The 22542-nt window shown below is 51.7% G+C and overlaps 1 protein-coding gene across 1 annotated transcript in view; it reads left to right on the forward strand.

The window, feature by feature from the left end:
- PTPRF (protein tyrosine phosphatase, receptor type F) overlaps nucleotides 1-22542 on the forward strand; it is a 259306-nt gene that overhangs the window by 184833 nt on the left and 51931 nt on the right. Inside the window, exons 8-13 of the mRNA XM_026033302.1 lie at nucleotides 5857-6126; nucleotides 8542-9123; nucleotides 9668-9801; nucleotides 10190-10334; nucleotides 15041-15346; nucleotides 18188-18381. Of these exons, the coding sequence (XP_025889087.1) occupies nucleotides 5857-6126; nucleotides 8542-9123; nucleotides 9668-9801; nucleotides 10190-10334; nucleotides 15041-15346; nucleotides 18188-18381 (1631 nt within the window). The remainder of the gene's footprint in view (nucleotides 1-5856; nucleotides 6127-8541; nucleotides 9124-9667; nucleotides 9802-10189; nucleotides 10335-15040; nucleotides 15347-18187; nucleotides 18382-22542) is intronic.

Here is a 22542-nt window from a genome sequence, read left to right on the forward strand (position 1 = left end):
CACGTCAGATGGGACTTTTCCAGTAGGGAGAGGAGAGCCATCCCCAAAAGGGGAGGGGGCCCTACAGACTCTGGCTTCCTTCCAGGCACGGCCACGTTGTGCCTGACGAGATCTGCTTACTGTTTGCTGTGACGCTGGTGATGGTGTCGCTGCTTTGCTTTGCATGCCTTTGTTGCTCGAGATTTCAAATGCACACGATATCCTTTGCATGTAAATACCAGCCGAGGGGATGTTGTTTGAAGGTGGGCTGGGAGGAGGTGCATGCTGCTGTGTGTGGGGTCCTTCAAGCCTTTACCTGTGCTAGTGCCAGTCTCATACCTCCGAACTGTCGCTGCCTGCTGGCTGGAGACCAAGAGCAGTCTTTGGAAAGAGAGATCATTCTGATCTCTGGGCACTTAGGGAGCTGCTAGGGAGAGTGGGCACCTCAATTTCTCTTGCTTGGTTTTGATTTTTTTCCAAAAGGAGCAAAACTTGCTTTTGATCTCAGCTTTAGGAAGAAAAGCACCCAGCTATGCTCTACTACAGAGCAGGGCAGCAGGGCAAGCTGGTGGGGAGGTGAAATGCRCTGGTGGTGAAGGCCCTTTTCCTGCTCCACTGCAGTTCTCACTCTCACCATGGGGCTGGTCTCTGTGCTCCGAGGAGCGCCTGTTGCATGCCCAGGGAATGGCCATGTTTGCCTCTCCTTTCTTCCCTGGGGCTGGGTCTTTCTCTTGCTGGCTGGAGACTGGGGAACTCTGACTGTGGCCTCAGCCCTCCCTGGGGTGGCTCAGTGAGGACCACGGCAGCGTGTGCAGGAGCTCGTGGCCGCTCAGCAAAACGTGCTCTGAGCTTTGCCCTGCTCTGTCCCACTGCCCGCAGCCAGCAGGATAAAGGACAGTGGGGAAAGGCAAGTCCAACCTTTAAATCTCGCTCCAGACTTAGCTTGAGTCGCTCATGATTTCATGTTGAGAAAAGCTGGTATTTTGGGCAGAACTCCTGACCTAGTCTCCAGAAATTGCTCCCTCGCTAACCAGGTRCCCTGTAAGTTCATCCCTGGGCACAAACTGCAGGCAAGGGCACCCCGTGCTGCCTCTCTGGCCCGCGCTGCTGCCCCGGGCAGCGGGGTGAACGACACCCCRGCTCCTCGCAGCCATGTCATCGCACAGCTGCACGGGTTGAGCTTACACTCATCGCTGGAACGAGTTTTAACAAGTTGTCATAGCAGTTGTTCCAGTACAATGACTTCGTTCCCGTTTCCCTCCCGCAAACGTGCTCTCGTTTAGATTGTGCTGAGACATAGGGCCCTTGTTTACCCTCTAAAAATAGAATTCACAGAGGATAAAATTACCTGAACCCAAGACAATGGTGGAAAATGAGAACAAGGAAGAAAGAAAAAATTAAAGCYGAGGCCCAAAGCCTTCTGATTTCAGTGAGTTTGGAGTGCTGCTGTGCTGGCTCAGGCACCCCTGGAGAATAAACCTTTGACAGGGCACTTAACCGTTTTAGCTGCACGGTTAAGCTGAGAGGAGGAAGCCAAGAATGGATACAAGCCAGCAGGAGTAGATAATTTCTCATTCTTTGTGTCGACCCCTCCTCTCACTCCAACCAAAAATACCCACGTACACAAATATTTAATGTGAAGCCAGAAATTAGTTTCTAAATATTCCAATGGGATTTGCCGTGCTTATAATTTGTTTGGCACTGATAATTACATCTTACATTTTTMCAGCGTTACTTAAAACTGTGTACTGCTCACCCATGCATTTAATTATTGCTGTGCAACTGCTACAAGGTTATATATTAACGAGTTATTTTATCTTGATACAGTGGATCTTTTCTCTTATTCCTCTCCTTAATGTTGTGTTATTTTCATCAGAGAAATTTCAGAGAGTGAATGCAAATTGCATAGCTCCACAATCTTGCTCTCCCTTACTTTGCTATTAGTATGTCAGTATGCTGAATGCTGATGTGTCTCCAGTGCTGCACCACTGTAATGATATATCCTCTTTTATATGTGGTTGTCAGCGCAAATAATTAGACCTAAAAGTTATAGCTGAAATATAATCCAAAAATGGCAAGGCCCTGTTTTGGAAATTGTCTATAAAATGTCAGCACTCAAGGATGCATTGGGAGCATAAATAGTACAGCATTGTTTGAGCACAAGATGAGACTGTAAATGCATTTTTTCTGGTTCCAATTTTTCCTCTCCTGCTGCTGATTCTGTCAATAGATTGTGAGACACCAGTAACTGCCTTTCCATTTGAAGTCCTCCCTTAAAATGATAGCACAAGAGAGAGATGAAATGTGTCTACAGCTGAGTAAACCATGCAGACCAATGATCACATTTGAGGATATCTCCTAAATTCCCTCCCTCGCAGCTGTAACGAGGTGGTGTTGAGAAAGGAGGGAGTTTGGGGCAGGCCAAGTGTGTGGCTAGGGGGAGATCACGTCCCCGTGCAGCAGCTTTCCAGGCTGGGGCAACAAACCGGTCTCAAATTCTGTCTAGAAGAGGGTGCTGGTGTCGCTGGCTCAGCCGTGCTGAGGCCAAGGGAGCCGGCAGGGAGAAGCAGCCTGGTTTCCCTTGCCCTGGCAAGCTTTGGGTGTGTGGGAACGTCCTGTCCCCATGCCAGCCCTGGGCGCCTCGCAGCCGGGGAGCCTCGCGGGGCGCAGAGAGGAGGGCGCTGGGCTCTGCGGGCCCTCACGTCACTCTCGGAGGGAATCTGAGACGTTCCAAAAGAGCCACTGCGGTGGTGAAAGGAGCCGGGCAATCGATTCATGCTCTTTGCTCTCAAGGCAAGGAATGTGCACGTTAATGCATGCTGAATTATTAACGTTCCTCAGTCTCTAGCTTCGTGGCTCTTGTGTGGCCTGCTTCCCTCCTGCCATGCCCCCCATAAGTGCAGGGAAGTGCTCCCCGCGCTGTCCTTGCTCCCTGTCCTGGGGGATGCGGGGCCCTGCTCGGGTTGCCGGGTCTCACTCACTGCCACACTGGGGATTACGTCCCTCGGGAGCGCTCTGCAGAGCGGGAGCGAGCCGGCTTGTGCAGCAGCTTGGAGCCCCGGCCATGCCTGTTCTTGGGATGAATGACAATGAATCTCCTTTTTGACAGTCTGCTGGTTTAACTAAACCTCTGAATTATACTATTGTCCATTGAAATCATTTTAATATTCACAGCGATTTTCTCTGTGCTGTTCTTGCAAAACCTCCAAACCCTCTTCTCTGATCTTTATTCAAAAGGAAGATTAAAAATATACAAATTCTTGTCAAGAAAATTGTAATAAAAAGGGAAAATTCTTTGCTGCAATAAATGAAGAGCAACAAAATTTTCTGAAGCACTTAAGGTAGCATCATGGGCTACGCTGGCTCATGTGATTTGACTTGTAAATTGGACGGAAATTCTGAAGAATGCTGCTATTTGAAGAGTTAGGCTGGTTTAAATCATTACCAGACTTTCACAGCAGAAAAGCAAGAGATGCAAAGTGGTGCCTTGAGCCTGAGGGACRTGTTGCCGGTGCTCAGCAACCAGCCGGGAGAGCTCGGCCAGCTCCTGCTGATGACCCCTGACAGCAGCTGCCCTTCTCCCTGCGCGCCGAGCAGAGGAGAAGCTGCCAGTTACCCCTGGTCGAGGATGGGAGGGTGGTGCAGCCCGCTCTCCTGCGAGTTACGGCTCTGGCCTGATCCACCACTGCAAGCATTGCCCAAACCTCCCCTGTTTGAGAGGGGAGCCCTTTGCGGGGAGCTGGTCTTACCCAGCGCGCTGGGGAGGTCGCAGCAGCGCCCGCAGCAGGCTCTAACGCCCCTGCTCTCACAGGACCATGCTCGAAATCGGGCCTTGCATGCCGACCTCTGCTCTTCCTGCATGGCCTCTAGCGCACGAGTCTCTTGTCTGCCCGTGTCCCCATGTGTGACTTTTCGTGCATCTTCCCTGTCCTCGTCCTGTCCTAACTCTCTCCTTTCTGTGACTCTGTAGTGACCTCCTGTGCCTGCCAGCCTGTTTGCCTGGTGCATGTGTGTGAGTGCTCTGTGTGTATCTATGGCTTTATTCTCAAAGATTGCTCTTTTTTATTTATTTTTTTTTTAATTTTATTTTACTACAGTGCGGGTGGGTGGTTTTGGTCCTCAGATGGGGATGGAATTTGAACAGCTTCTACGTGAAATAACTCAACGCCACGTTGATTGGAAAGCAAAATCTGACTCTTTAACGAACGGTGCTGGGATGTTCTGGTGGGGAGTACACACCATCATGTTAAACCATTGCCATGTCCATTGGGTTAATGCTGTATCCTCATGACTGCGTAGGGCTTGAGTACACTTTGAGTTGTGTCTCGTTGGGGGAGCGCTGCCCCACCAGTCAGGTAACGCCTCACTGGCCGTCASCCATGTGGCTATTGATTTGAGTTTTAATAATTGATTAAAAGAAACAGCCAGCAAGACTTTGGATTTAGACACTAAAAGAAGAAATAGAAGGGGGAAAAAGGCACATTTTCCTTCCCCTGGTGGGTAAGAAGCTAATGAGGCCTGTTTTGCCACCGAGAGGATGTGTTGTATACACACGGTGTTGACAGTGTTGTCGAAGSTGTCACCGAGTCTTTACTCTGTGGTTTGGTGGGGGCTCCGTGCCCTGCAGGTCTCCTGGGCTGGACTGGGCCCTCAGGGCGAGCACTAGTGCTGCCTGACCCGGGAGAGCCCCGGGAGCTGCTGATCCGCCCGCGGCYGCAGCCAGTGTCCCATTGCTGCCAGGGCGCCTGCCCCGCTGCTGCTCGCCCTCGGCATGGCCGCCGCCTGCCGGCCTCCATGGCGCCAAGGCGGGAGCGCCGCGGGCAGCGGGAGCTTCCTCAGGAGCCAGGCCCTGGGGTGTTGTCTAGGGCAGAACAGGGTGTCTGGGCACGACGCGCTCAAGCCACTTCCCTTTTTTAACTACAGACTCAAGTGAGCTTGCCCAGAGGAGACAAAGATTTACCGAGCACAGTTGTTTCTTTACCCTTGCTTAAATAGGCCCATAACACTAACCCTGAAGAAGGGGCCTCATTGCTCAGTGTCATTTTCCTGACGGGAATGCATATGGCAGGCAGCGTTAGAGCTTTATAGTAGCTGAGAGTTGCTTACAAATAAGTCCTGAATGAAATACCCAGCAAAAAATTGATATGAAGAGAAGCTGTGCGATGAAATAAGGAGGAATACATCTCCCAAAGTGCTGCCACGAAGGTGGGGAGGGTGCTGCCAGCCCAGCTCTCTTCTGTCAAAATGGATATGATCTCGCATCTGTCAGGATTAGTTCTCTCCTGCCCAGCAAGGTGATCTGTTCAGGCTCTGACAGTGTCATGTGGCTCTGGTGACTATTTTTTCTGAGCCAGCATAGAACCTGAGTTACATTTTGAAAGGAATTATGTATTATTTAGCAGCGCACGTGCGCTAATTCAAAGCCTCCCGTAGCCCCTGCCCCCCCACGGCGAGGTTTAGGGGGCCGCTTGCTTTGCCCTAGAGCCAGTAAATGGAGCAGGTAATTCCATCTTGCAGAGCTTCAGTGGGCCCTGTACAGAGTGTGTGACTGGCATTTGTGCATGCCCTCTAATTAGAAGGATGTAATTTAAGTGGGGAAACGTTTCATGTTAGTAATATGATTTAAAAAGCCTGTGTTTGGAGGGAATGGATAGAGCCATCCCTTAATGAGTTCTTCTAATAAGATGCCAGGGGCGAAGGAAGGGGAGAAGAGTGTGTGCAATTTGGCAAAGCAGTGAACAGCTTTTGCACTTCATTTTATCTGTCCCAAGGGATAGACGAGCAAAACTGTTGAGCCCCCCTCCCGCAGCCCCACGACGCAGCTGGGCGCTGCCTGCCCCTTCTGTGGCCCTACTAGCTGTCTCCTCCTTGTTTCAGTGCGGCGTGTTGCACCTCGCTTCTCTATCCCTCCGAGCAACCACGAGGTGATGCCTGGGGGGAGCGTGAACCTCACATGCGTGGCAGTAGGTGCCCCGATGCCCTACGTGAAGTGGATGGCCGGTGTGGAGGAGCTGACCAAAGAAGACGAGATGCCCGTCGGCAGGAACGTCCTGGAGCTGAACAACATCGTGCAGTCCGCCAACTACACCTGCGTGGCCATCTCCTCCCTTGGCATGATCGAAGCCACAGCCCAGATCACTGTCAAAGGTAAGGGGTTGCTTGGTCCCCACCGTGCTCTTTATTTGGGTTTCAAAAGTGCAGCTCTTTGACAGAGCGATCCTGGGTACAGCCAGCACACTGTAGAGTCTCCTGCGTCTTTTCCACCTTGTGAGGAAAGTTCACGAACCCACAGTTTTGTTTTTTCCTACTCCTGCCACGGTACTTGCTTTGGAGGCCCTCTCCCATCTCCAGCCTGTGGCAAGGTGGGACTCCAGCTTGCGTGCTGGGTCCCTGGTGCACCACGAGGGAGCCTTGCTGGGTCCCTAGCAGATGGGTGCTGGACAAGGAGGTTGATGCCAGCCCAGTGAACCATGTCCATGGAGACGGTCCAGCSTGCCCCCTTCAGAGAGGAACTGTTTATAACTGTCATATGCTCTGACGATTTCTTTTTTTCCTCCCTGCTCTGACTCTTTGTTACTGCCCCTAAGATGCGCTTCCTGCTGCCATTTCTCGGATAGCTTTACCCCAAAGGGAGCTCTACATTGCTGCCAATTGCTGTCCATGGGCCACTGGGGAGCTTGCCTCAGGGCTGGAGTGTGTGTGTCCTGCATTGCCCATCTGCAGCCAGGCAGGCCCACAGCAGCCCTTTCCTCTGCTCCTCGCAGTTGATTTGTAGCTCAGATTTCCTCAGGCACATTGTGTCTTTTGTGCCTCTGTTCTCACAAGTCGCCTCCTGCCTTATGACCACCTTTAGCGCTGAGTCCCTGCTTGAACAATACCAGAGAATTGAAACTTAGCCCTTTTTGACCTGGAGATTAACAGCAAATTCTCTTTTCCCGGGGCTAGTCAGAAGATCCTTTAACCTCAGCCACAGCTGCTGCTTTCCTCACAGCAGCAGCCCCTCCTTGTCTTTCCCAGCCCTTCTTACCTTAAGGAGCCACAGAGTTGCCTCTGTTTTGATTGCAGGGAGTAGCTGAGAGGGTCCAGCAGAGTGGGGCTCGGTGGGGAGGTGGTTGGGAGGAGGTTGAGGCTGCACTGGTGGATCAGTATTTACCTCTTTTTACTGGGTGCCTGGTCCTCTGTCCCTGCCAGCTGGAGTGGTGCCTGCTGCTGCCCTGGGTCTGTGCAGTCTGGGACCTGGAGCCTCTGCAGCTCCTTTAGCCCCTTGCCCTCTGCCTCGTTTCTCTTCCTCGCCTTCCTGCACCTTCACTCTGAACATCTTGCTGTCTCCATCCTGAACTCCTTTAGCCAGCATTGCTTCTCCTTGTGCTTGCTGGAGAGTGAGTTGTTTGCAGGGCAGACAGGAGGAGCAAGATGACAGAGTTGGTTGCAATAAGCTCCTTCAAGGTAGCAGGGTCTGCCTCTTGCTAGCAGGCAGGCTGCACACCCAAGAGCTGGCAAAAGTCAAGCTTTTGACTCCTACCAAGGAAAGGGAGGATGAGGGCCATCTGCCCCTGCAAGCCTGGGGGAGGCTGCCCATGTATTGGATGCCCTAGGAAGCCTGTTCCAAGTCGCAGCGGAAGTGCCGGGAGCTGGAAACCTGCRGGTTTGCCAGGGCATGGAGCACCTGGCACTCCTGAGTTACGCTGAGGCATTTTTCCTATTCCCCTATCAAGCACAGCCAAGCACAGATCAATAATGACTTTATCTAGAGTGGTTCGTAGGAGGTTTAAACTTACTGCAGACTTTAATTCACTCATTGTCTTAAAGTATTTGTGTACTCTGCAAATCTCTCTCACACACATTCGCTCTCTCTTTGTTCTTCTGGTGAAATGGCAAATCTGGAAATGTTTGCTTGCAGTAACTGCGTTCTCATTAACACTTCAGAGATGTCAGCGTCACAGAGTTCTTGTGTAACAGTTTATTGTCTGGTTACCGTTTGGCACACCACCCCGTGAAACAGTGGCTGTGAAAGCTGGTAATTTCTCCTGCTGMGTTCCTCCTGCATGTACTTTCTTACTTACAAGGCATTCCCTTCATCAGCACTTCTAACAGCACTGTCCCTGAGATCCCTATGGCCTCAGATGCTGTCCCCATGGAAGCAGGAGCATTGCTCCCAGTTATACGCAGTGCTCTGATTGCTTCACTGTGTCCCCTAGTGAATCAGCTGTGAATGTGACTTCTGGGCCCAGCCTAGCCCAGCAAGCACCTTCCCACTGCCAGCTGAACCCCCATGACAGCAACATTCCTGCATCCCTGTTGAATTACCTTTATTTAGCCTGCTGCTGGTAAGTGCGTCAAGCACGTCTAATAACATGATTGCTCTGTTTATCCTTCCATTAAGAACCACTTCAAGCAATATATGGTAATATAAAAATGCATGTTCTAGAGTATGAAATGATTTCTGCCTTTTAAAGAAGAATGTTAATGGGAGGTGGCAGCTCCATTTTTATCCCTGTGCACATTGCAGGGTTTGAGCTGGCTGAATTATTTAAATCACACCTCTCTGCCTTCCAATTGCAGCACTGCCAAAACCTCCAACAGAGCCATTAGTGACTGAAACGACAGCTACCAGCGTGACCCTCACCTGGGACTCGGGCAACTCCGACCCCATTTCATACTACGTCATCCAGTACAAGGCCAAGTCGCTGGAGGGCCAGTTCCAGGAGGTGGATGGCGTGGCGACCACCCGCTACAGCATAGGCGGCCTCAGCCCCTTCTCAGAGTACGAGTTCCGCATCATTGCGGTCAATAACATCGGCAGGGGACCCCCCAGCGAGCTCGTTGAGGCGCGGACGGGAGAGCAAGCGCCTTCAAGCCCCCCGCTCAAGGTGCAGGCGCGGATGCTGAGCGCCAGCACCATGCTGGTGCAGTGGGAGCAGCCTGAGGAGCCCAATGGACAGATCCGAGGCTACCGCGTCTATTACACGACCGACCCGCACCTGCCCGTGAGCATGTGGCAGAAGCACAACACGGACGACAGCCACCTCACCACCGTGGGGAGCCTCATCACCGGCACCACGTACAGCATCCGCGTCCTGGCCTTCACATCAGTGGGTGACGGGCCGCCCTCRGACATCATCCAGGTCAAAACTCAACAAGGGGGTACGTACGGGCTGCAGGGCCATSGTTCTCTGCCCGTGCTGGTGGAGGGCGACTGCTGAGTGACTGATCAGCACCCAGCATCACCACTGCTCTTGCTGCTCAAGTTGCTTTGTGTTGGAGTGACATCCAGCGCTACAGGCATCAGGTTAAAGATGCTTGTCCTTTGTATCCATGTCCATAGGAAAAGTATTGCCCACTGTTTTGTCTGAGATATGATAGCTAAAAGTATGAGACAAAGTCCTGGTGACACCTAAACAGCTGGTGGACCCTCCTGGGGAGGCTGAGTGTGCTGTGGAGGTCAGGAGCTGGGTTGCAGAGTAGGGGCTGGAGCTGAGCACAAGGCCCATGGTCCCAGCCCGGGCCCCTCAGGTGTCTGCTCATTGCCCAGGAGGTTTCAAGAGCAGAGTGCAGGGGAGAGRGAAGAAAGGAGGGTCCAGAAGGAATGAAAGAGGGTCCTTGCAAGGTGAAAAATAGACTCTGCAAAGCAGTGTGACACCTTTCTGAGCATCTACCTCCTGGCACTAACACTCTGTTTGGTTCCCAGTTCCTGCCCAGCCAGCCGACTTCCAGGCAGAGGCAGAATCAGATACCCGGATCCTGCTGACGTGGCTGCCAGCCTCTCAGGAGCGCATCACCAAATACGAGCTGCTCTACTGGGAAGGAGAGGATGGTGTTCAGGTGAGGAGTGACAAAAAGGGCCAATCATCACAGTTCAGCAGCTTGGGAAGGGGCTCTTTGCTGAAATAACTTTGAGCTGCAGAGGCTGTTTCTTCTCCTGGCTTTCAGCACAGTGAGAATTGGCACCACAGCAGCATCACAGTGTCCTGTTGTCCTGTCATCCTCCTGTGCTTATATTAGCATGAGAGCTGCCAGCGACAAGTACCCACCAGGGAACTGGCAGCAAGCAGGCCCTTTTGCCAGCATTGCTCAGATACATTAGGTATCCTGACTGCTGGGGCCAGGCTGGTTGATGGGGCTGCCTCTCCCTTGGCACTGGGAGCTGAGCACCAGCTTTTGTCTCTTCTYCAACTGCACCAAATAACCTGTGTTTCCTTCCTTTTGCCAGCAAAAAGTGGAGTTTGACCCAACCTCTTCATATGCTGTGGAAGGTCTCAARCCAGACACACTGTACAAGTTCCGTCTGGGAGCCCGTTCCGAGCTGGGGGTAGGAGTCTACACCCCCATGATCGAAGCCAGAACTGCCCAATCCAGTAAGTGTCTTGACACCCTGCTGAGGACAATRCAGCAACAGTCCAGTTTCCTCCTCTGAAAAGGGCATGGAGTGGCCTGAGGCCTTGCTCATGTCTATGGGAATTCTGGCCTGCATTTAGCTAAAGGGGAAAAGGGCAAAGTGAGCTGGGGTTTTGGATCAGGGCTCTGTGGCAGAGGGGRCACACCCAAGTGGTAAGTTGTTTTTTTTGTGTCCCTTTGGTCATGCTGCCCTTCCCTAAGGAAAGAGTCATCAAAACTGATGGAGGAGTGAAAAWCTGGATGGGAAATTGCTCTGGAGAGATTGATTTGAGGGGGCTTGTGCATCTCCATGAATTTACTCCCATGCAGACAGGCTGTTCGGACAGGCAGCATATGGGTGCTTGGCTGGCTCTAAATGTGCCTGTTGCCAAACCATTGGGGTTTTACCCCTTCACTCACCATTCCAGCTGCCTTGCTTCTGCAGGAGTCCTTCCCTGTGCATGCACTTACCAGGTGAGGTGTCCTTTGAGGACAGATGTGCCAGTGACTGTCAGGCAGCTGGAGGAGAGAGTTTGGGAAAGAGACTGTGGGCCTGGTTTGTGTGAGCAAGTGAAGCTGCTGCTTCTGGGACTGCAGCCCTGAAAGAAACCAGAACAAGCCACAGCAGAGTTAATAGAGAGGCTAGATAATGAGGTGACCCAAGCAATATCATTTTCATCCTCTCTGCCCCATGTGATCACAGAGCAGGAGTTCACATTGCTCTGACTGGCAGCTCAAAGTGCTGCACATAAGCAGATTAGGGCTATCAAAGGGCCCTGCGATAAGCTCGTTTTCACTAACGATTTTTTGGGGCTTGTCATTATGCAAAGAGCATTAAAAGAGGGGGGGAAAAAAAGACATTTCCGTTTGCACCGTCTGTCTGGGATTTAGTAGCCATGTGGGGTGAGCAGCTGGCAAAGGCAGCCAGCCCTCCCTGCAGGGAGGCGCCTGCCTGCACAGCAGCAGAGCCCGAGACAGCTGCTRGAAAGGGAGATGGGGCAGGGAAGGGCAGCTCTGCTCAGGGTGGAAGTGACCTCCTCTCTGAGGAAAACTCACTCTGTTGACATATCAGTTGCAAGCATCCCTCCACCCAGTTAAGTATGGTGCTGCACAAGGTATGGAAAGGGAGAGTAGTTCAGACCAAACAGTTACAAATATTTGAATGCTAAGAACAAATTCCATGTATGAGGGTTATTCTTCATATTTCAGATAGCTTTTGTATTCATAAGCAAAGGTTGGAATAATTCTCCTGCCTCTTATATTAACTCCACACATATTTAATCAGAGATAACTGTCTGCATGAGGGGGTCCTTCAGAGTCTCRTGACAGTCTGAGGAAGAGAAACCTTTTTTTATGGACTTCTCAAAGCAGATTTCTTCTTGACCCGCTCCACATGCTGTCTTCTCCTGGTACACTCATACTGGTCTGTTTTCAGGCTTTTGCTTCACTGGCCAGCAGAGCAGTAACTGGCATATTCTGGTATCTGCTCAGTAAGAGGGAAGTGGACGGGTTGAAAGAGGTTCAGTCAAAGGCCACAGGAATGACTCAATTTGACCCTCCTCATAGTGATGGACCTAAGAGTTCTTGGATTCTTTTTCCAAAAAGTGATGGGTCTATGGCTTACAACTTTCCTGCATGAGGAGAATATTTTTCATGGAACTCTGTTTTGAGAGAAATTTCCTTGGTGATTAACAGTGGGCCATTCAGCAAGGTAATATGTCCAGCTGAATAGTCCCAGGACAGAAGGATTCTTGGTCACCAGGAGTCTCAAGGTTGGTTGGATCTTTTGGAAAGCTCTGCTTTTAACTTGGCCGAAGTTGTCTGCACAATGCAGGACTTCCAGGGTGAAATTAGCTGATCTGCTAAGCAACTAAGCAACACCTCATGTTAGATGGTTGCATTGGTGTCCCCTCCAACCTTAAATATGTAGAAAGACTGCTGCTCTTTGCTTCAGATTGGCCTCCCTCCTGTGCTGTTCCATCTGGTTGCCTTGAAAAAGGCTTTTAGCTGTTGGAGGATGACATGTTGAGGTGGGACGCACGCAGCGGGAGAAGTCAGGCTCCTGCTTTCCGGAGAGCCTGGCTTCAGGCTCTTTCCCAGCCCTGACAAGCCAGGCAAGGGCAAGGCAGGGGGCAGAGCATCCTGAATGAGTCACCAACAGGCTGCAGAGCAGCTTCTGCACTGCTCCTGGCTGGACTTCCCCCTTGGCATCCCAGATCCCTGCTCCAGCCGTAGAAGGGCTAGGGATATCTTCCTGGGAATGCCAGAAGGATACGGAGACGCTTGCTGGGTAGCACCAGGGTATGTGTCCAGCAGAACAAGTAGACCCATCTATTGAGAAGACGGCTGTCTCCCATACTGTCTTTGCAAGCTGCTCACTTAGCAAGGCAAGCAGCTGGACACTCCAGAGTGCTGGAGACTCTGGAAAAAGCATTTCTGTTCTGAGGGTCCTTGGAGCATGGGAGAGCTCTCCAGCATTCAGCAGCACCCCAGGTGAATGGTACGATGCACAGGAGGAGCACCAACCAGCTCTGCGCCCATCGGTTCCCACTGTTAAAATGTTCTTGCTTGAACTGCTGTGGGAGCTCGAGGCTGGCTTTTCCCAGGTAAACTGGGGTAAATTGGCTGGCTGGGTACAGAGGCCTGCTGCGAGGCAGCAGGAGAGGCAGGCGGAGCAGCGCGGAGGGTGGCAGCGGTGCCTACGGGTGAGTCTGTGCCTGGGCCGCCCGGCTGGCTCCTCGCTGGCCCGGGAGGGACACTTCCCCTCCTTGTACATTTTAAGTTGATCCTGCTTATGTTACCAAGTTTTATTTTGCTTCCTTTAAATGTTAATCTCCGTTTATGCATTGCACTTGTGTGTGTGACTCTTACCCAGTCAACGGCCAACATTTGACCTGCCTGTGCTGCTCCTTTGGAGAAGGGGCTCACTGCTGCATCCTGAGCGATGCCGTGGAGGCCAGAAGCCCGAGCACCTCTCTGCTGTAGTGGGCCTCTCTGCAGACAGTGGCAAAGGAAAGCTTTGCCAGCCCAGAGCTCCTTACGTCTCACCCATTCTCTTGGAGGGCCACCACCAGGCTCTGCATCTATTATGTGACTTCTCCAGATTCACTCTTGGTGTCTCTTGGGTGCTCTGTCTTCCTGCTSTCTGCCCTGCCTCTTCTCTGCTTGCTTAACCAACAGGGTGTGAGGACTTTCTACCCTTCTCCCTTCCAGTATAGCAAGTGCCAGGGCCACTCTGTTTCTGCCTTCCTCACGAGGGGAAGTGCTTGCTTCCACACGCTTGCTTTGCCTTCATGGTCCCATTCCAGCAGCTTSATTCTGCTCAGGCATCCTCTCTTCCAGTGCTCTTGCTGCACTGTCACTTCCTTCCTCTGTCCAAGCTCTCCAAGCCAGAAATAATGATGGGCCCTGCTCCTGGGGTGCAGAAATTGGCTCTAAGAGCTACCGATAGCCTGGGGCTGTCTGTGCTCCCAGCAACAGAAGTGGTGCTGGCAAGTCCTGCTGTCGTTTTATTTCTCAGATCTTCTGCCACTGCCGTGCTCTCTCCAGCAGGGTACAGTTGTTGGGAGCTTAATTTTCTCAGCTGCCCGCTGCCGCGTGGGATCACGTAGACTGTGTTCACCTTCACACAAGCCTTCACACAAGCAGTGAGCAGGGAAGCTTGTCCTGCTGCCTGTGTCCCCCGCAGGGCTGGCTCTGGTGCCCTGATGGCTTCGAGGCCTGCTATGTGGGAAAGTGCACCAGGGCCTTTTCCTGCCTTTCTTATTTTCTGTTTGCAGTCAGGAATGGAAGCCAGAATTCTTGCACCCACCTTAGCAAAGCAGGGGCCTCACACTCATTTACCACTTGGTCAGGCTGCTTCCCAGCCTTAGAGCGACTGTATGAGCTTCTTCAGTGGTGCTGCTCTTGCACAGAAGGGCTCTTGTCTTCTGTGCAGGCACCCTGGGAAGCACCCACTCCTGTATGTCTTGCCCGATCAGAGGGACTCCTTCCTTCTTTCTGCCCTCTTGAGAAACATCCGAGCGTAGCTCCTCTTTCCTTGGTGTCCTGCAGCAGGCCCCACTAATCTAGGGCTGGGTGCTGCTCATAGATGATAGTCACAGCTTCAAACCCTCCCTAGATGCCCTGCAGCCAACCTCAGTCATGCACTTTCCATCCCTCTGCTGTTTCCTCCTCTTGTCTAGGAGCAGGCTCTCGCAAGCATTCCTGCAATCTGGTGTGTGAGCTTCCCCTTCTGCCACTCTTGCCTTCTGGTATCTTGCTATCTCTTCTGGTTTCCATCTGTTTCAGATCTTCACTGTAAGCATCTTTCTTCTCCCTACCAGTCTCCTTCTCTCTCTTTCTTTCTCTCTCTCTCTTTCTCTCTCTCTCTCTCTTTCCCTTTCCCTACTGTCATTTGTTGTGCTTGGTGAAGTGAGCATCTCAAGCTGCTTTGGGAAGAGGTGTTCTCTGATGCAAAGCAGCCCTTGTATCTCCATGTTGTTCATCAGCTTTTCAAACACAAATTGCCCTTAGTGCCATCTTTGATTTGTAAGGAAGGCAGGCGGCTGTCCAGGAAGCTCCTGGCTGCGTTGCCATACATATGTTCAGTGCTCAGTTGGCTGGGTAAAAGTTCCCTGTGCGTTTTGGTTTCTCCTTCCACTCATTTCCCTTCATCTCCCCACTTCCTTCATTTATTTATCCCCAGCCCCCTCCGCCCCACCCCAAGAAGTCGAGTGTGTAAGCACCAGCTCCACTACCATCCGGGTAAGTTGGGTGCCACCGCCTGCCCAGAGCCGCAATGGAGTCATCACGCAGTACTCCATTGCGTACCAGGCGGTGGAAGGAGAGGACAGCACCAAGCATGTGGTGGATGGCATTGGACGGGAACACTCCAGCTGGGAGATCAAGGACCTGGAGAAATGGACCGAGTACAAGGTGTGGGTAAGGGCTCACACCGATGTGGGGCCTGGACCGGAGAGCATCCCCGTGCACGTGCGCACTGATGAGGATGGTAGGTGCCACCAAACAGCTCCTGTAGCTACTGCTTTTCGGGAATTGGGACTCTCCTAGTTGAGCTGCTGGCAAGTGGGAAGGGAGTTGGGGATATTGGTGCTGGAAGTGCTTTCCAAGCAGTACTGGGACTGTCTGAAGCAGCGTGTTGGTCAGCAGCTGCAGAGAGTGGGTCTCCATGATTGCTCTGGGGTGGGATGGGAAGAGTTGCTCTGGTGGCCCTTGCTCTCATATCATATCTTGCCTGGAGGCCATGGGTCACCTCCCCCTGCATGGGCCCACCAGAGTCCTGTGTGTGTGATTAGTGCTTCCTCCGTGCATGAGGAGGCGTTACAGGACTTCCCTGTTGTGCCTTTCGAATGTTTTATGGGGGTAGTTTCCCTTTTACTGAAGGTGGTGGGAGTCCTCCCAGCCAAAAGCTCATCTCACGTTGTAAGATCAGGACTTAAAGTTTACTTGTTGACCTGAAATCCTTCAAACTAGGATTTCAAGGGGAAAAAGAAATCCATCTGAAACTTGTAGATATCGCAGGAAAGCTGCTTCCCGCCCTGGCTTCTAAGCAAGCCACAGCTTATATAAATCTGTTCTTCCACTCAGGAGTCAGAATATCGAATGTATAGAACACTTTACTGGATACGACAGCTTTAAAGAGAATTGCTTTGTATTAGCAGGGCTGTCAGTTATGTCATCATGACTTAAGCTGTCTCCTTTGAAAGTGCCAGAGCTCAGGGTGACAGTAGGAACTTCCACGGCTTCATGCTGACCTCAGAAGCTGCAGATTTTAATGGGAGGAGAAAGAGATGCAGCATCCAGGCAAAGAAAGGAGGCCCTCTGCATTGCCCAGTCAGCGTAGCAAATTGAAACCAGACATGTCGCAGTTTCACTAAATGGGCTGCCACTGTCCCCCATGTCTCCGTGGCTCTGGAAGTGGTGTCTGGGAATGCTCCCTGACTGCGTTCCTGGCCTTGTGAACACATCTGTGTGGGTCCTGCTGCCTGTATTGTTGGCTTCAGCTCTTGTTCAGCAGAGTTATAGCCCAGGGGAAGCTGCTACCCTAGAAATGTCGCAGCAAGCTCTCTCAGTTAGTTTTAGGGCACCACAGTTGGACATTCCAGCTCAGCTGTCAGAAATGATTTCACATCCCTCCAAGATGCTGATGCTTGGTAGATATCCACAAGGAAAGAACAAGAAACGCTGAACTGAGATCTGAAAACAAATTGAACTTTCCCTCTTGGGTCTCAGATGCAGCACTCACCTCCCCGCAACGGGATAATTTCCCCTGTTGCAGGAGCGCAGTGATCCTGGAAACACTGTGGTCAGGGATACTCACGTTCGCATCTTTTAATGTCCCTCTGTGCACTGGGTCCTGCCAAGACCTCCCACGGGCTCCTGCCAGCAGAGCCTGCCGGGAGGGTCTGTGGTTCTTGGGGAGGATGGTGCTTTTTGCTCAGAGTCCCATTAGCGCGTGTGGGCACTGCCTTGCCAGGGCAGGAAAGCCCTATGGCATGTCCAAGCTCGCTGTGCTGAGTGAATTGGATTACAGTGTAGGCTGCTCCAGACAGAGGGCTGTAGCTATTCAAGCGCAGCCCCCTCCATTCCTGTGCCTTGAGCTGGCCTCACAGTGCTAAAATGCTCTGTTCCTCCTTTCTCCATTTTATTTAATTATCCACAATTAAGAAGGACATCTGGGGAAAATAATGAATTGCCCTGCGGCTTAAAAGCTGTGCTTACCTGCTGGGTAGCTGTTTCTTCCCCTCTAGTTGGTTGAAACAGCAGTATTCATTATGTCTGCATGTCAGCTATCCATCCCTAATTATCTAATCCTGATTATTTCTTGTTATGTTGAGAACTGGGGCACATGGGGCTTCCAAAGCCTTGGATTTTCCCAGCAGTGGAGCAGTGTCAGGGAGACCCACAGCAAAGGTGCTAAAACGGAGCCCGGGTCCTTCACGTGGGTGTCTGACACCCACGTGGGCAGTATCCTCTGCAGGGAGTGCTTTCCAGGAGCAGCAGAGAGGCTAATTCTTTAGCATTGACATTTTTGTCACAGTCAATGCAAGAGCAAAAAGTAATAAGGATGTAATTTTTCCAAATGGTAAATAGGGTATAAATACATTTTTAAAAGGGCCTCACCTTGCAAGAAAATTGATATTTTCAGGGCAGTGTAATTTTTCATTTTATTATCAAAAAGCATTCAGCTAGCCRTGCATGAAATACAGTCCCCAGAGCTGTCACAATCCCCACGGGCCCCTTTATCTGGCTGAGTTCAGCGGCTGCTGTCTCCGAGCCCTAGGTTATTGTTTTGGGATGTGCTTTTCCCCCTCGTTAACCTCTTGCTGCCGGGCGGCAGCTACCTAGGGCTCGGGCCCCCTTGCTCTGCCGGGGGCATCTCAGCAGCGTGGGTGGCCAGGGGGGAGCTGCGCGGAGGATGCAGAGAGGGATGCTGGAGACTGGGAGATTATCCATGGGAAGCACCAAGGCTGCTCTCTCGATATCTGATTCCTGCTGTGTGCCTATTGCTCTTCTTCCATTGCTCCTGCTGCTGCCTTTGCTAGAGGCAAGGGAGAGGGATGGAGCTGGGGTCTGCCCCGGCACAGCTGCCCTTAGCTGGGGTGCTCTGGGTATCGTTGCCCTGTTCCCTCTCACTGAGAGCGCCAGCAGCGCTTGGATGCAGGAGGGGCTGGGGAATGCAGTCACCCCAGGCACTGCAGTGTGACCTTGCTGGCTGGCAGGGCCATCCTGGCGATGAGGCCGAGGGAAGGGAATGAGCGACRGAGTGGGAATTAGCTGGCGGCCGTGGCGCGGGACCTGCTGTTAAGTGTCCATCCCATGTGTGTTGCAGTGCCCAGTGCCCCACCGCGAAAGGTGGAGGTCGAGTCTGTGAATTCGACTGCCATCCGGGTCAGCTGGAAGCTGCCCATCTCCAACAAGCAGCATGGGCAGATCCGGGGATACCAGGTCACGTACGTGAAGCTGGAGAACAACGAGCCGAGAGGACAGCCCGTGATCAAGGACGTCATGCTGTCGGAGGCGCAGGTACAGCACRGGCACGGCGGGCTGCCTCTCCGGCAGGGCTGGGCTGGCTGCTCCGAGTGCTTCTCTTCCCCTTGCGGCACCACCAGGGCTTGGACGAGGGTGGGACGTGGCCAAGGCCCTGCCGGAGCAAAGGGCTCTTTATCCCCAAGCAGCGCTGTGGCTTACAAACTAGCAAGTGTGATCAGGAAGGGAGTGCTGTAGAAAAGGTCAGGGGATGTTCCTGTCACCTCCTCTCCCATGTGTGCTCCTCTCATCCCTTGCAAGTGCAGGGGGAATGAGCCCTCGCCCAGCAGGGATCTCTTTTCGGGACCCCTGGTGCACTTGTCCAGAGGGAGCAGGTCCTGGCATCTTCTCCCAGTGTTTTGCCAGGCAGTCTGTTTACCCTTTGGAGAGTTTTGAGCAAGTTTTTGTGTCTGCTTCCTTGGTGCTGCTGGTTGCATTGAGGGCAGACCCATCGCTCAGCAGAGCTCACGGGATGCAGCCCTGGGGCCCAGGCCCGGGCACGGCCGCAGCCCTGCAAGCAGCACAGCCCTTTCRAGCCTTGGCAAAGCCTCTCCTCGCTTCTGCTTTCACAACGCAAAGACTTGACCTTGTGTTTACCTTTTGAAGCCCAACAGTAGATGAAGCTAATCAAATCTGGAAGAAAATGAACAAGCAAGGCGTGAGGCACAGGTCCAAACTGCCTGTAAATAAGCTTGCCCTCTGCAGTCCTGATGCCATCCCAAGGTGCTTGTGCTTTGTGCACTTTCGTGAGTACCTCCCCAACCGTGAGCTGAGTGAGCCCTGCTCCCATATGGTGCTCCAGGCTGGCTTATGGGCTCTCATCAGCCTGGAAGGGGGTAGTTGCCTCCTCTTGGGTGACTTTCCCRGGGTCAAGAGAAGTTTTTGTTAACACCTCTTTGATGAGATAAAACTCTTCTTTGGAGCAAGAGTCTTTCATCTTGCATGACCCGTGCTGTTCTCAATGAAGGTAATCGTATAAATGAAGCACAGGATCTGCTGGCGTTGGAAGCAACGGGTAATCGATTCCGAGCTGGCCTGCTTGAATGATGCCCAATATAAATACTGGAGAGCTGCAGCGATTAATTGATCTGTGTCCTGAACGCAGCTGTGAATCATTTATCCGTTTGTCAGTGGGGAGTGCAGTGCGTGGAGGCGGCTCTGCTCCCCATTCATATTCTGAAGGCTGAAACCAGTAATAATGCGGAAGGGGAAAACTTTAAAGAGAGGAAATGCTTTAAGATCCTTGTGGTGTTACCTTGTCACCTCTGTGTTCGTGTTTCAGATGTTGCTTTATTTTAATCGCTAGAAGAGCTTCTTACTGCCCTTTTGTTATTCCAGGAGGATGTAATCTTCCATGTTGTTTGAACAGCTGATGTTGAGTTGCTTAGCTGATGTTTGGAGTTAATGGTTTGGTCCCGAGTGTAGGTGGGCAAAGCTGGCAGTGGTGTCCTTTTCAAATATTTTATGCTTGCCCGACTGGTTCTGCTTTCACTCCTTACTCATGTGTTTCAGAGAGCAAAACCCGATGCTAATGTACAGGAATGAGAATACCAGCGCCAGAAACTTCCAGGAAGTGCTGGATTTTGCCTTATTTTGAATATGTGCAGCTGTGATCAAGCAGACAAATTGCTTGAATTCCTGGCCTGTCAGACCACTTATGAGCCTTTCATATTCAATGAATGTATGTGGGAAAGCAGTTGTTTGCCACGCTATTCTTTTTTCTGGCATGTACCATGCTGAGCTCATGTGTTATAATTCCTGGATGGAAGTGAAGGCCGCAAGGTTGTTGCAGAGGAGTGACTACTCTGAAGGAGCTGTGTCGCTCTTGGGATAAACTAATGATGACCCTGCAGGGAAGAGGTTTCACCAGCTTGGCAGAGGAGATCTTTATTTCCCCAAAGAGCGAGAAGCCAGGTATGACCCCTGCTTGTGATGAAATGCATGTGCTCCACAAGCTGAAGGACCCTGTGAGAGCTGCCATTGCTCACTACAGCTGTGCGTGTCTTTGCAGACAGCCAGTCCCAGCGTTAACAAGTAGACTGGGAAGAGTTATTTTCTGTGGAAGAAATCAAAAAGATTCACWGGAACACCTGTCCCTGAAGGTCACAGAATGGAGATGGCCAGAATATAGCCCCATCAGTCCTCTTCAGCACTCCTAAATGTTCATAAACATTTATACTGGTGCACAAGGAGAGAATTAAACTGATGGAAAGTCTGGGATGGGAGCAGGAATTCTTTTGCGGACATGTAGGCAGGGCCCCTCCTCCTGCCCAGACGGGCTGTCTGCTGGGTTTGAGGAGGAATGTACCACGTAATCTGCTTCCTGCAGATGGTATGAAGACTCTGGTATTAAAGCTGACTTGTGATTTTTGCTGATTGAAGATGAGAAATACAGAGAGAGCAAACAAAGATGAAAGGAAGAAGAAAGGGGAACGGAGATGTTAGCTATGCAGATAATACAGATTCTAAGGTTTTAAAACCATTTGAGCAGAAAGGACTGAAACATCGGCGCTGATGTGGGGACCTTGGTGCTGGAGAGATGACATTTTATTTRCAGCCTCCTGTCTAGGGAGAATAATCAGTTGTTGGGAAGGTCCCGCGGTGGAGCCGAGGCCTTTCCCTGCTCTCCGGGGCTCTGCCTGGGGCTGACTGCCTTCRCGAGGCTGCTCTGTGCTTTCCAGCCTGAGCTCTCATCTCCGTCTGCCAGGCTGAGGGAAGAGCGAGCGGACGCCTCGGTGGAGATGGGATGGAGCACCTGGGGGCAGCGCCGGCGCCTCGTGTGGGTACAGGAGCTAGCGGGCCCCGAGGGAGCGGGCAGTGGGGCGCTGTGGGGCACAGCACCTGCTCCCAGCTGGGCCTGGACTGGGGCCTCAGGGGCCTCCTCCCAGCATCGCTCTGTGGCCTCAACAGCTCCTGCCCTCAGCAGCTCCCGCRTGTCTGTCAAGAAGGGAACGGTGCTCATGGTTCTGGGAGCGAGACACTCGTGTTGTGTGGARCAGATTCCCACCACGTTCTGCTCGGCAAGCTGAGCTGTACAAGCAGAGGGGTGTGTGCTGTCTGTGAGAAGGGCCTCGTGCTCACAGGAAGGCTCTTTGGTCTTTGCAGCCAGCGTTTCTCCATCCAGTGTGCAGATTATTTGAATGCGTGTCCCATCCACCCGCTCCAGAAGAGCAGGAATGATGAACAGCGAACACTTGAAGCTCCTGGATTGAGATCAAAGAAGAGAGGGAAGCAGATCACAGAATGATACTCCTCTTCTCTCTGGCTGGTGCCCACTCCAGGCATAGGAATATACAGGAATTTACAGCCTTCCTSTTTGCTGGATGATGATGAGTGGTGTTACCTGAATCCTACTTGAAATGATTCCTCCTGCTTGTACACACTTAGGTCAGAGTTTGGTGTGGTGAGATGCACCCCACTTCATGGATGGAACAGAACCGAAAGGCATCAGCCAAGAGGTGTTTCAGTAATGGACTGAGGTGAAGCTCTGGGGCCCTCAGACTGCTCCACATCCCATGAGCACAGCCTATGTGAATCCACATTGCCTTGTGTGTGTATTTGGAGTTTCACTGTTGCTCCGTTAGTCACTGGAGCAGAGAGAGAACGGATCTGCAAGAAACACCAAATCCCCTTTCCTCAGCTGGAATTGTTGGGGAGCACTTGAGTCTCCCTTTCACAAGGGCTGTGGTCTGGGAAAACTGCCATTCCCTGGTGTGACACGGCTACGCTGTGCGGTGCTGAAGTGTGAAATGAAACGTTGTAAAGGCATTGCAGCTGCCATAAATACACATGGTTAGCTTTAGCACTTCCCTGTGCCATCTTGCCTCGTGCACACAGCACTGTCTGAATTCTTTTTATGACAGCTGTTGGGCCTTTCAGATTCATTTATCTTACTGACCAACCTTAAATACTTAAGCCATTGAGATAGTTTAGGAAGGAAATGTTTTTATCTGCCAATGATATTTTCATAATCAAACTGAATTTATATCAGGGTATTTATCCAGGTCTAGCTTTTCTATGTGATTCCTACAAGAGAAATTTCAAGAGGTTTCTTTGAACACTGATCTGATACAAGATTGAAGTCCACTGAAAACGTAAGAGCAAATGTAATCTGAACATTAAACATCTACAATAAAATCTTAGTGGATGATAAACGCT

Source organism: Nothoprocta perdicaria, unplaced genomic scaffold (assembly GCF_003342845.1).
Source record: "Nothoprocta perdicaria isolate Ctin4 unplaced genomic scaffold, notPer1 scaffold_0, whole genome shotgun sequence".
Lineage (NCBI taxonomy): Eukaryota > Metazoa > Chordata > Aves > Tinamiformes > Tinamidae > Nothoprocta > Nothoprocta perdicaria.